This window comes from Panthera tigris, chromosome A1 (genome assembly GCF_018350195.1).
Source record: "Panthera tigris isolate Pti1 chromosome A1, P.tigris_Pti1_mat1.1, whole genome shotgun sequence".
In the NCBI taxonomy this organism is placed as follows: domain Eukaryota; kingdom Metazoa; phylum Chordata; class Mammalia; order Carnivora; family Felidae; genus Panthera; species Panthera tigris.
This window is the reverse complement of record NC_056660.1, coordinates 68,207,402-68,221,112: the sequence shown is the minus strand read 5'-3', so window position 1 is coordinate 68,221,112 and position 13,711 is coordinate 68,207,402. Positions and strand designations below refer to the sequence as shown.

Genomic DNA, 13,711 nt, shown 5'->3' with positions numbered 1-13,711 from the left:
TTAAAGGAAGTTTTAAAACATAATCAGTGATTCCCAGAAAGGCCAAAGCGGATCACTTTGGTTGATGTATTCATAAACATTTTACTTCTAACAATAGATCATTCCCAATCCGGCGTCTGCGGTTGTTACGTACTAACGGTCTCCTCTAAAAAAGCGACATGTAACGTCCAATGAAGTAAGGGTATACGATATTCATGTTTGTCATTCTAAAACATCCAAGGCTCAACGTGTAGGCCCAGTTTGGGGTAGGACCTCCTTTGGAGCTCATTGTGGTGGGACGGAAAATTTTTGTCAATTTGGGGCTGCTTTTTTGAACTGAAATTGCTGGAGGCTGTGGGGTTTTTTGGGTTAATAAATGGTAGAGCAAAAACTCGAGGCCTTGGTGTTAATTCTAACACAGTTACTGTGAAACAGCCCAGCAAATTTGGCCAATGTTTATTTCTCTTTATTCTAAATGGGACGAATCCGCGTGTCCTAAAGACGGACTTTTGTACCAAGGCACAGGATGTGTAGGGATAACGATGGATTATTAAAATTTAACATCTAAGGGAGTGCTAAGGTACAAATCATCATCACAAATAAGTCAACACTTAAAATTAAAAAACCGATCATAAAGCAAAGCAGTTCAGACATTGGTTTTCAAAATACATCCATTCATAATTTTTAAAAATAAATACTTCTGGGAAACTCTGATAACTCTAACACACAGCAAAGAGGAGATAAAGGCACACCACTATGAAACTTTAAAACACTGATGAAATTAGCCTGCCTTTCTGATAAAGTAAGCTTTTCTTTTTCTTATGCTAAACCATATAAACTATAAAGAGAAACAGAATACAGATCATTAAAAAAGCAATACTTGTGGTTTTATGTTTTGTAAGTGGTTGCTCTGCTGTTCTGGTCACATTGAAATGGTCATTTTCTTCAAGTTACAAGTACATTTAAAAAAAAAAAAACCCTATACATTAACTCTAAAGCCAAATAAGCCTTCAGATCTACCATTTCCTCAAGCATTTCTACCATCTTGGAAATAAATTTCAAGCAAGTGAAGGTACTGTACACAATATAAAAGACACATAAAAAAAGGTTGAAACCTACCAATACTGGTAGCGGGTGTCATGCACAAAACTGACCCTGCATGTCATGCAATGGCAGGTGGAAAAAGTGAATAAAGGGAAAGAAACAGGTTAGCGGTTTAGAGTTAACATTCAAAGTGAGATTGAAGCACAACCAGAAATCAGTAGGGTTAGTTAACACAGTCTCTTAGAGTTACTCACATTTTTAGTACAGACACAAATATATCTGACTTATTGGAAGCCAATATTACTCAAAGCTCACTCTTTACTTTTCACACTTCTTATTCACATCCATCGAAATGATTCTTATAAGAATGACATGTGACAACGCTACAGTGTCCTTCCTCTAAGACCTCAAGGTATTTTACAGACAGTATCAAGGTCATCCTCTAAGGTAGGAAGTAGGTATTTTACAGATGAAAAATCTGAGGCATAGTAACTACTCCAAGGTCATGCATAGTGTGAGTCAAGGGTAAGGCTCAAAATAGAATTCTATTCCTAAATCCAGGTCAGGTTTTGTATTTACTAGATTACGCTGACCTTACTGCATTAAAACTGTGCTTGTTTCGTGTCAAAAACAATGTGAAAATACAAGCAGTAATTAAGATTCCATATCCTCCAAATCAAATGCTCGCAGGTCATGTGAACTTGGGATTATTGCTCCTAAGCCCTACAGTTTAGGAAGGCTGACATTCTTGTGACAGAATGACCTCGATGCATATGTGATCTGTTTTCTGCTACGAGATTCATCATTATAAAGAAGTGGTGCTGGCAACAAAGCTTGAATATCGTAGAGGCAAAATAGTGCAGAACTGGGGCTGAGTTAGGACCAGGGCTAGCGATTTTGTCATGGCTACTAGTCGGTGATCTCTGAGGGAGACCTTTGGCAAAACTAGGAAATCAGGTTGGCCTCCAGGTGGAGGGAGGGAGGGAAGATTTCATTCCTTCCAGGGGAATAGCTGCCTTCTCTGGGGGTTGTCTTATTAATGTGCTTGAATCAGAAAACTCTGACCATGAAGAGAAATGTGTGTTGTAGAGTACTGAAAAAAATGAATGACCTACTTCCGGTTCAGTTCCTTAGACTAAAAATCAAGGTAATATAATATAAGATACCTGAAGGTTGGGGTCATGTAGGTGACAGAACATTCGTTTGTGATGAATAAAGGAAAACTCTTTTTAACGAATGGATGTACACACTTAGGGTTTTAGAACTGTTTTCTGAGATACTAGGCGAAGAATCTGAGATGTGAAGGCCTTTATTCTCTCTGCCAAACTGTTCACACCTGACGGGTACTTTCTGCGTGATGTACATTTTGGTCAGGCTAACATTAACTAGTCAGGAAAAGAAGCTATTTAACTGGGCTTTTAATGGAGTCTTCAGCAAACACGTGCTAATATGTCTGATTTAGCACACACACATACACACACACGCACATCTCAAAATCCTGTTGACGACAGGATTCTTTCTCCTTCTCTTTCTCTCACCCTATCTCTCTAATCTTCATAACCGAACTTCTGAAAAGTTACCTGCACAATAATTTTCACTTCCTCGACCCCACATATTCTTCAATCTTTTCCACTTTGGCTTTCATTTTCACGTCTTCCCTCCAACTGCTAATGTCACCAAGAACTCCGTATTTGTGCAATCAGTAGGAACTCTTCCACTTTCATCTAACTTCCTGAGTCTTGGTAACGTTTGGCACTCAGCCCCTCCCTCCGTAATAAACTAGTCTTTTCCCTTGGATTTTCTGATAACCCAGACACACACGTGCACGCACACACACACACACATACTCCATATCTCTATATGCTGGAGTTTTTCAGGACTCACTTCTGGCTCCTTTGCACCTACTCTGTGCTTTTTCCAGGCATCATTCAATTCATGATACCATTCAACCCAGGATTTAAATACTATCTATGAGCTCAAGGCTTCCACATTTATGCATCCGCCTTCCCTCTTGAAATTCCCTGCTCCGGCTCACCCAAAAGCCAAAGCAATCCTGCTTCTAAAATGCATCTTGCATTTGTCCGTCTGTGCGTCTCTCCTGCCACTTCTCCGGTCCTGATCGCCATTGTCTCCAGGCTTGGCCCTGTAATAATGTCCTAACTGGTCTTCCTGCTTGCCTTCCTGTCTCCTGCCTAATCCAGTCTCCACTCTGCTGTCAGAGTAAACCTTTCTAAATACAGGTCTGTTCGCTTCTCCGCTGGAAACAATTCACTGCCTTCTCATTGCTTTTAGGATAAAGGTCCCCTAGGGTCCAGTGTCTATCTCCCTGGCTTGTTCTATACCCCTCTCTGGAGGCTGGCACTGTGACCCGGGCAGATTAGTCTATCATTTCTTTGAACTGAACACATCGCACTTTTGTCCTACTTTTGGGCTTCCCACAAGCTGTCCCCTCTGCCTGGAATTATCTTCGCCCTACTCTTTTCATCTTCCGGGTCTCAAGGCACATATCACTTCTTTAGAAAACTGTTCAATTGCTCTTTTACCTACCTCCACATGCCATTTAAATCAGTTTTCTATTTTCAAGCGTATTGAACTCTACTTTTTCATTCATAGGATTTATAAAACATTTAAGTTACATATTTATATGGGCATTTCTTGAACATCCATCTCTCCTCTTCTGCTGTTAACTCTGGGAGGGCAGCGTTCATTGTCTGTCTAGGTCTTTGGGGCACACAGTAGGTGGACAGTCGGTTGAATGGGTGTTCTCTGCCATTAGTGAGTGCAGTGGGATCAATCTTTTCCTAAAATTTATGTACCCACTTTGTAAATGATTTCATTTCAGAGTGAACCATGGCTGGATTCAAAGTTAGGCCCATAAAAATTCTGTTGCATTCCCATGTGGAGGGGTTTTCTTGGAGGGCTTTCTTGTGTCACGGATGCAAATGTCACTGGGTTGAAAACCATCTACAGCAGCTCCAGCAGCCACACTGAGCCGGGATCGAATGTGTCACTTCAGCTTCAGTTCAGGATGTGGTTGAAATGTTCAACCAAATTAATTTCATGAGCCTTTCTTTCTCTCTGTGTGCTCTACAAACGATATGAATATTGGAAACAAATAGCTTATGCTCTGCGTGGCTATCTTACTCAGTGCCAGATTCTGGTTCTCATCTTCTTTTCCGCCCTTGCGCCCTCCTCCTGCCCCTTAAATACTTTATGCTGCAGCTAAAACGGATAACTTGCTCTTCCTTGAATATGCTCTCCCCAACCTAGGCTGTCTCCCCTGCCTGGGATGCTCTTCCTCCGCTGGGAAAACGTTCCTTTCAAAGTCCTAAGCAAATTTCTTCTCCTTTGGAGAGTTCTTTCCTTCTCAGGATCCTTTGTCACCACCACCCACTGCACATGCTGATGGCCCTAATGCATTGCCTCTTGCTGCCCTCTCAAATAGCTTTGCTCATGCCCCAAGGGGCCCTTAACGCTCTGCATTGTATTGATTTTTGCCTCTTCCTGGTATTCTCATTACTGGATCTGGAACCCAGAACTTACTATGTGTTCAAGAACTGTTTGCTGAATTAAGTGGGACAAATAGATTCTGCTGTGGTGGTACAGATACAGTTTCCACTGAATGCTGACAAATCTTTCACCAAGGTGTGTGATAACCTTACATAACATTATGGTTTCTGATCATTAGACAATGTTTGTGCTAACACTTTTCCTTGTTCTGGTTATTCTGTACATCCAGTACAATGAAATATATCAAGGAAAGAGTCGGTGGGTCATTTTGTTCTGACCGGCTGAGACATTTCACTAAGGCACTAACTCTCTCAACAAAGACTTCTCAACTATTCTCTGCTTTGGTTGCAGAAATATTCCAACTCTAGAATCTGTGAGTTAGGGTTCTCTGGATATTTCCATTAATTATATTTTCCACTTTGCAGCATAGACACAGCCTCGGTTTTTCCATCTGCAAAATGCCAATAATTACGCCTGCTGCTGCCAGAATGATCTTGAAGAATAATGAGAAAATGCCTATAAGAACACTTAGAGTAACTCAGAATAAACCTGTCAGAGAAATGCCAAGAATTATTACCCTGCTATTTTTGTAAGTGTGTGTGGTTTTTGCTGCTTTCCTAACATAGCAAAGAAAAAGTATAACTCCTAGATTAAAATAATCCCTATCAAAAAAAAAAAAAAAAAGGGAGAAAAGGAAAAGTCCTACCCACCACAAACGTGCTAGGGCACCAACCAAGGTGATAATTATGTTAGCATGGTTTGGGAGAGAAATCCCATATTTTGCATGATATTTTACATTACTATCTCCACAGTCTGGAGGCAGAATTCCTAAAATCCAAATTCATACTGTGTCATTGGGAGAGTTCTAGTAACATATCAAAAACTTCACTATGGGTGACAGATGGTAGGTAGACATACTGTGGTGATCATTTCACAGTGTATACAAATATCAGATCATTATGTTGTACACCTGAAACTGATATAGTGTTCCATGTCAATGACACCTCAGTGGGGGGAAAAAAAAGAAATAAAAGTTAGGGATCTTAAAAAAAACAACCCCCAAAATTCCACTATGAATGACTTTTCGGTAAAGGGTGGCCTCCAGGAGAACACGAAATGCTTTTTGTTTCATATAGGATAGATATTAATATAAAGTATTTACAGAAAAATCAAAATCTGTCATGTTAAAAATAATGGGCCCACCCATCTGCCAAGTTACAAAACTTATGTTTGAACATCATCACTTAATTTGCAGACGTTTAAGACAACAGTGATTAACAATGATCATTATCATTACCATTTTAAAATTAAGTTGAAAATGTGGTTTATGAGAAAGAAAGCCTGAAATAAAAGCTAGAGCCAAGATAAACACTAAAATTTCTGTTCTGGGTTTAAGTGGGGGAAAGATTACACTAACTGCCTTTTGAGAAAATTATTTTCTCTTTCATCATTTAAGAAAAACATGTGAAAACTTCTTAGAAGTTGATATACCATTTCAGAGCACGAGAGCCACATGGTTGTTCACTATGATATTGATATCATGTTACAGATGGAAACACTTGTAATTCACAGAATTAAGTGGGCTAGGACCCACTTTTCGGCTCCCAAAGTGCATACAATTGAGGGTTGCCGGACACACGGACAGTTTTTAAACAATCCAGCAGGGGGCAGAAGTACTTAAGCACAGCAACCAGTACAGCCTATCGCTCCTCGATACAATCATTCCATCAGCAATAATCAGGTCACTGCATCAAGGATGTTATCCATTCTTGCTTTGGAAGTCTTTAAATGGTTTCCAGGTGAAACATTTTTAAGTGAGGGTTCTTTCAGTGATTTAATAGAGCAGTCATTATTGGATTGAAGTGTTAAATACGAGTTAAGAGGCCTTCACATTTTTACACGACTAAGTTCCAGGGTTTCAAAGGCATTCTCAGGAAATTGTTCTGAAATTATTACCCAGTCTCCAGAAACAGACTTGTCCTTTTATGTTTTACCCCTCTGTACATTCTTCCCTGATTTTTTTCTCTTCAAATATCTAGTGACGAGGTCTATAAAATAAGACGCTTCTAGAAATCCTACGAGACCTCGAGGTAAGTTTACCTACTAGTTATTATTTTACAAACATGTTATATCTAGTGGCTTACAATGACAAGTCCTGCTGTGCTATCCCTGCACTGAAATGTCACTAGTTAAGGTTGTGATAGAACCTTAAGTACAATAAGTCTCAGTAAGTACTGATATAGAAACTCACTCCACAGGTCTATGAATCTACTTAAGAGAAAAGCGGAAGTAAAATAGGAAAACTAAACACTAAGAACGATTTTCCTCACATAACTTATATCTTTACTGTAATAAATATTGTTAAAAGGTTGACAATTCATTTCAAAGTGTAACTTTTACACAAAGAATACCACAGAAATAGCGATTCTGCTCCCTCCCACGTTAATTCCTGATATGCTACAGGATTTAAAGAAATGGAAAAGAAACCCAAAAAGTCCAATCATGTGGATTAGGACCAACAAGCTCTTTTGGACAAAACTGTTGTTCATCGATATTTGCCTTCCAGTCACTATCATGGGATGCAAATTTTGACTTCCGAACTAAGAACTCAGTGGACCGTCTTCTCACAAAAGCCTAAGTTACTCTCTGATTCTTCTTCTTCGCTTTTTTTTTAAACAGTGGGAGGAGACTTTATTTATTTTGAGGACATTATCCCTGCTTCTAACACAGACTAAAAAGTCAATACCATGGTCAATATATGATGACTTTGTGTTCGTATATGGTGTGTGTAGGTCTGGGGTCAGGGAGGTGGGTACAAAAAGGAGGAGGGTTGGCATGCTTTGCACTTCTGCTTCTTCGCTTCTATCTGATGTTTTATGACTGCCGAGCTGTAAGGGAGAACTCTGTGACTCCACATACGGAAGCCGCGTGGTGTCATGTCCCGGTACGTCGGACCGGTCACGGGGAAACTAGGTGATGGGTCCTTGTCTCATTAGCTGTGCCACCTTGGGAAGTCACCTCACATTTAGGGGGCCTCAGTTTTCTCATCTGTAAAACGATTGACTGGATGAGGAGATCACTAAGAATCCTTTAAACTTCGAGATTCTGTGATTAATAGAATTCATCTTTTAGTGGAATGATACAGTTAATGGACCTGAGCAGCTAACACTATCAGGCATTGGCTCAGAAACTGCGAGTAAGAGCCCTATCTATTTGTGCACTTGGTGAAGCTGAGAACGATGGAGAAAGAGAGAGAATGGATGTAAAATATGAGAAGAAGATCGCTTTAATTTGAACAGCCTTGGTTTTTTGTTTAGTGCTCTGAATAGGAATAGGGGAAAAAAAGGTTAGTATTTACTGGAATTGCTATTTTTAGGTCATTCAGGGTTAATGACAAATCTGAACTGTCACACATAAAAAGGCCCTACTGACATAAACAATTTTACACAGCATGTGCAGATACAAGAAACCAAGAGGCCTAACTGACCACTCTTTGCGTCTCACAGGTTCAGTCTGTCACTCAACTCTCTAAAATATTTGGCTTTAGAAACCTGACAGTCTTTCGCTATCATCCAAGCAAAGTAAATGTATCTAGCTAGCTAGGACAATGATGAGTTTCAGGCTGTATTGACTGTACCTTTACAAGCAAACTAGATGCCACCGAACAGCTTTGAGGGATGAGGAGAAAGCACATGACCGGAAGGGCACACGGACACGGGACTTGGAGCTGTCAGGGCACGTACCTGTTGGAATAAATGCCGTGTGTTGCTGCAGCTGGGCGCTGGTGAGAGCCTGCTGGTAGTGCAGCACGCTGGGATTGAACACCGTGCTGGCACCGTTGTTTTTTTCAAGTGCTTGTCTCTTTGGTAAAGGATGAAGAGCACCGGGGGGAAAGGCCTATGAGGAAAGAATCGGACAGGACATGTATAACTCAAAGTAACCACACCTTCCGTGTCCACAGAGATCATCAAGTCCAACATTCTCTTTCAAAATGACAGCTAAGGAGATGCCTCTGCCATGCACCTTAATTTAAACAGCGGCAATGTCGAATGAGTGAGAATTTGTTATTGAGAGCGGAAGCATGATTTCTGTAACCCAAAACGGTAGCATCTCAACTAAGGAAAAGAAAAACTATCAAGCAACACCAAAATAAATAAATAAATAAATAAATAAATAAATAAATAATAATAAAAAAATAAAAAATGACTTCAGCTTTTAAAACGAGTTAAACTATTCTAAGGGGGGAAAGAAGCATTTGTGTTATTATTAATACCTATTCTCTTCGTTAACTAAACGGCAATTTCTTGGATTTAAAGGTTAATAAGAATTATAATGCGCATTTTTCCGAGGCAAGTAATTTAAATTTGCTTCACTCTTTTGGAAAACGTATTAAAATTGGTTAGGATTAATTTATTTCACATATTACATATGAAAATGAGATGGCTAAACACCTTATTTTTTTCCATTAATTAATAATAATGATCATTTGCAACCAATTTTTACAAGTAATACAAATCTCAGATGGTTCTCTGAAAAGCTACATGCAAAGCGAAAGGTGAAAGGTCAAAGTACCAGGTCTACAGATGCTTCGAGAGGTCGCTTCATTGCTTTGGCAGTCGACTGAGTCTTTTAATAACAGGCAGCGAGCACATGATGGCAGTGGGCCAATGGGATTCAAGCGAATTAACATACAGGTAAACAGCAAGCAGAGGTGCATCATGGGAACGGCATTGCATTGTGGATAGGTGAGAAGGAAAAAAATATTCTGAATGCAATATACAACGTACAAAACACTAGGCATGCACAACAACAAAAATGTTCTCTAAAGAAATGAATATTACACCTTAAATTAGTATTGAAGCAAAAATGCATCTACTATACCTTAGTTAAAAGCATATAAGAGAGTAAAATATAGATGTTTGAAATTCAGGAAAGTTAATTAAAACAGCAGCTTGCATACACACCATAAGCATTTTTTATATTGCTTCAGAAAAAAAATGCAAAACTTTCAAGGGCCATAGGATTGATGAACTTCTGATAAGTTAGTTTCCAAACGTAAAATAACGAATGTACTAAGTGGAAGATCCAAGTGAGAAAAAGATATTATCTTTAATGTTCAGAAAAATAATTGTTAATGAAGATCTAGCCTAACAAAATGAAGTGGCAAACTGAGACAAAAAATTCAGGCAAAAAAATATTCAAACACAAGATTATTTGGGCAAAACTGTTTGGGTTTGGATCTTAATTTTTTGTCTGAATCATGTGGATAATTGTCTCAATTCTTCTCTTCACTCTGCTAGCATGGATCTGGCAACACGGAATAAGGTTCCAAACTTAACAAGTTTTGAATTTGAATAGTAAGTTTCTCAAATTTCCCACTCTCATCCCGTTGTACTGTTTCTAATGACTAACTTATCATCCATTCTGTGTTTTCCACTACATTTGAAATTATAATTCAATTTATCTCAAACAACTTACCGGATTATGCTAAGAAAATACCCTTTAAAAAGGTATTTAGTGTTCTCAGGTATCAGAATAATCTCTATTTAATAATTCTATTTGTAATTTCAGCTATAATCAGTGACCAACCCAGTTAATGAGAAGTGGAACTCGTGGCTAGAACAAGTTACAACAGCTAAAAAGAGCAAACAGCTAAAAAAAATAGCCAAGGACTGCTTGAAATATTAGATGTAAAATAATATTTTTAGCTTATAACCATATTTGGGGGCAGACTGTCTCATTTAAGCAGCTGAAATAATAACAAATATCGATTTAGACCACGGTGAAAAAATGTTCCTATTCCTGTAAAAAATGGGAAATTCTATGATGGAATTCTGTGAAAATAAAAATAAAACAAAAGGAGTAGCTCCAATGCAAATAAAAAATGAAATACCCCTTTTTCAATGGGTAGCACAATAGGTAAATCCCTAAGGTTTGTGTAACCAATACAAAACGTGATATTCTAAAGTTCTGAGCTGGAACCATGGCATTTGCAATAATATGAGGTACTACTAAACTCTCAAAATGGGAAACAGTTAATGATATTTTCCTCTGCAGACAGAGCTCTTTTCATCATCATTTGATGATTCGAGATCAAAAGTATAGAGGTGCCAGGAGGTAAAGAAGGGCAAGGTAGGCAGAAAGAAAGTGGGTGAGGAAAGGATTGAAGGCAGAGAAGAGATTTAGAATGTCCAACAGACAAATGTTTGGGAAGGCAGTCTTAATAGAGGCCATCAAATAATATAAAAAGAGTGTTCTGGAAGTAGAATTACAACATTTTTAAAACCCAGAGAGCCTCACAATAAGAAAGCTTCTTTGTACTGGATATTCTTTCTTCAGACGTAAGTTCCCCATTATGTAACTTCCATGACACCACATTATTTAAGATCTTCGGTTGCTGCAGAGTCTCGACACTGCTTGATAATGCGTTTCTTTAAGCTTAAATTCGTCTGTGCTAACTGTATAAGGCTGCACAGCCCGTTCTCACAAAGTGCACCGAGAACACAAACTCAGAATCAGTTTGGTCTCAACGTTCTGGACTCAGTTCTTCTCTTCCCTTTTCCAGTCCTTGGGAGTTCCAAAGCAGGTCTACTGTTGGGTTGATTTTGTCTGCTATGCTAACTGCAAGAGTGATTATGTCTCCAAAGGATGGCGTTTATGAATGAAATTTTGATTGAACAAAGCATCATTCAATGACGTCTCCAAGTAGAAGAAGAAATAGCAAACATGTCTCCCTAGGATCCTCACCTGGAAGGTTAATGCTCTTTTTTTTCTGATCTTAGATTGATGAAAGTTCATGTCCACAGAAATCAGAAGAACCTAGCAATGTGAGGACACTGAGAGCTCTAAACTGAGCTGGCCAGCATCTCCTTTTCTCCCACTGCATACTGTGAGTTATCTTTCCTAGACACAAATATCTTAGAAAAATATCCTAGAAAAAAATCTTTTCCTTTTTTTTTAAGTTTATATTTATTTATAAATAAATAAAACATCTCCCAGGCAGGCTCTACACTGTCAGCGCAGAGCCCGATGTGGGGTTCCAACTCACGAACCGTGAGACCGTGACCTGAGCCAAAGTCAAAAGTCAGACACTTAACCGACTGAGCCACCCAGGCGCCCCATATCATGTCTTGTCAAGGAAACAGTAAGTTTTCAAAGGTTGGGCATACATATTAGTATCTTGCACACCTCATGCTTTGAAGCACATGCGTAGAATAAAGCTTAAAAAATCTGTATGGATTAATAACCACGTTATAGTATGGCTTTGTAACACAGAGATACTCTGCGGTAGAAGAATGACTTGACTGCTGTCATATGTTTACCTACATTGAAAGGTCTTCAGGCTTAGACTAGACTTTAGAGATCACCAAGCATGGCTGGTCTTAGAAGCTTCGTTAGGTACCTAAGCAGAGAAAGAAGTTCTTTATTTGGGCCTCGACTATGTGCCGGACCCTTGGCATCCATTCCTGCTGGCCTCAACAACGTTTTGGACCCTCTGCCCTTTCTGGACCACCTGCAGTTTTGTGTACATCCAGCCAGATATTTCCTTCTCTGGCTCAAAGAACAACTCAACCGCGAGTCAAGGCACGCAAACCAAGGGCCCATGCCAGGCATTGTGGGCGAAGACCAACTCTGAGGAGTCAGAAAACCCCGGTGACAATAATCAGAGCTGCTGCCTTCTTGTGGAAGAAAGGGATGTAGACAAATAGGATGGAATTCAAAGTTCCTGTACATGTTTTCTTGAACGGTTGAAGCTTATCTAGCTGACGGCAGCTGGCCCCGTTTCCTTTCACAAAACAGGACTCTCCCATGTAGCCCCATGTTGTAGGATTGTGAAGAAAGACGGCTTGCTTAAAGATCACATACCCTTTGTGTGAAAATTACCAGAGAGACGCTCTGTCTGCCTTGTTTTCACATTTAAAAAAATTCTGGTGAGGATGAGGCCCACGTTTTAAGACGTATTATGAAAGAATAAGGCTCTAAAGGAAATAAATGTCTCCTTTTCTGGAATCAAAGCTTTAAATGTGTTTCAGGGTCCAATTAATCAAAAGAAGGGGAAATCCCTGGACAATAATACAAATTGCATTACAGAAATTCTTTGTGTTCAGACATGGAGCCCAGGTGAATGGAATATTAAGATCTTCTGACTGCAATCATCACTCTCATTTGTTCTTTTAAGTAAGGAAATAAAATAAGAGGGTTTTTTCCCGTGTGTTGGGCATTCTTGCTCCTAGAGTAAGAATACTTTGACTTTACCCAACTGCATCTCAGTGGGTTCACATAAGCCTCTCACTTCAACTAAAAAGACATGACAGACTCAATAATTTTCATGTCATTGTCAGAAAGAAGCTGGCTTTTCTTCTGAAACTACATTCCTTTGGCTTGTCTTTGACGATGTTGCAAGATCCCCTGAAATATCAGAACTCCAAATTTGGGTACAGTATAACTATCTGGGAAAATACGGTAACTACATACACTGACATCCACTGCAATACCTCTATGCATCTTGGTAAGTGTGATGTGAAAATGCGCAGAAGGGCACGCAGAAGCACACACAGAGAAGGAGTCTTGACTTTAAAATACCAAGCTGAGGAAGGACGTGTTTGTGTAAATGCCTATGTCTTCTCTTATCCCCACCAACCCAAGTCACCTACCATTGACATAGAGTGGCTGCATTGTTCCTTCAGTGACTGAAGGATAGATAGATAGATAGATAGATAGATAGATAGATAGATAGTGGACATTACAATTGCTACTTCTAATAAACAGCCAGATACAATCAAGACTCAGATAAATTCAGGGCTTAGCCCTAAGGTCACTATTACTACCAGTGGCTTGTTGTATCAACAGGTATTTGAGATAGAGGGACTAATTTTTTCATATTCCCAGAACCTCGTCGCCTACCCCAGTGGCCAGAGACGGCTGTCGTGACCCAGGCTGAGCCAATCATAGCACGCTCGTACTCTAACCATGAAGACAGCCCCCAAAATGACCTTTAATTGCTTTTTTAGTTTTTCTAATTAGAACTGCTGTAGTAGATACTGTTTTCTCTCTTGTCGAAAGACATAAGAACGTATCCCTATAGGGGTCTGGAGCCGTGGTCAATGTTGCATTGGAGAACTTGGTCTTAGAAAACAGAGTTGATATACCAAGAGAGGCAGAAAAGAGAAAAAAAGAG

The 13,711-nt window shown here is 39.4% G+C and overlaps 1 protein-coding gene and 1 long non-coding RNA gene across 6 annotated transcripts in view; one reads left to right on the top strand and one right to left on the bottom strand.

Moving 5' to 3' along the window:
* Positions 1-5,315, top strand: part of LOC122236729 — a 74,329-nt gene extending 69,014 nt beyond the window's left edge. Inside the window, exon 3 of the long non-coding RNA XR_006214959.1 lies at positions 4,959-5,315. This is a non-coding gene — a long non-coding RNA (uncharacterized LOC122236729). The remainder of the gene's footprint in view (positions 1-4,958) is intronic.
* MBNL2 (muscleblind like splicing regulator 2) overlaps positions 1-13,711 on the bottom strand; it is a 158,004-nt gene that overhangs the window by 26,236 nt on the left and 118,057 nt on the right. For 3 of the 5 annotated variants that reach the window (XM_042979456.1, XM_042979461.1, XM_042979480.1), the window contains 2 exons: positions 9,106-9,159; positions 8,277-8,430 (listed from right to left, as the gene is read on the bottom strand). In XM_042979456.1, coding sequence (XP_042835390.1) covers positions 8,277-8,430; positions 9,106-9,159 — 208 coding nt within the window. The remainder of the gene's footprint in view (positions 1-8,276; positions 8,431-9,105; positions 9,160-13,711) is intronic. The other 2 variants (XM_042979478.1, XM_042979470.1) reach the window with 1 other exon arrangement.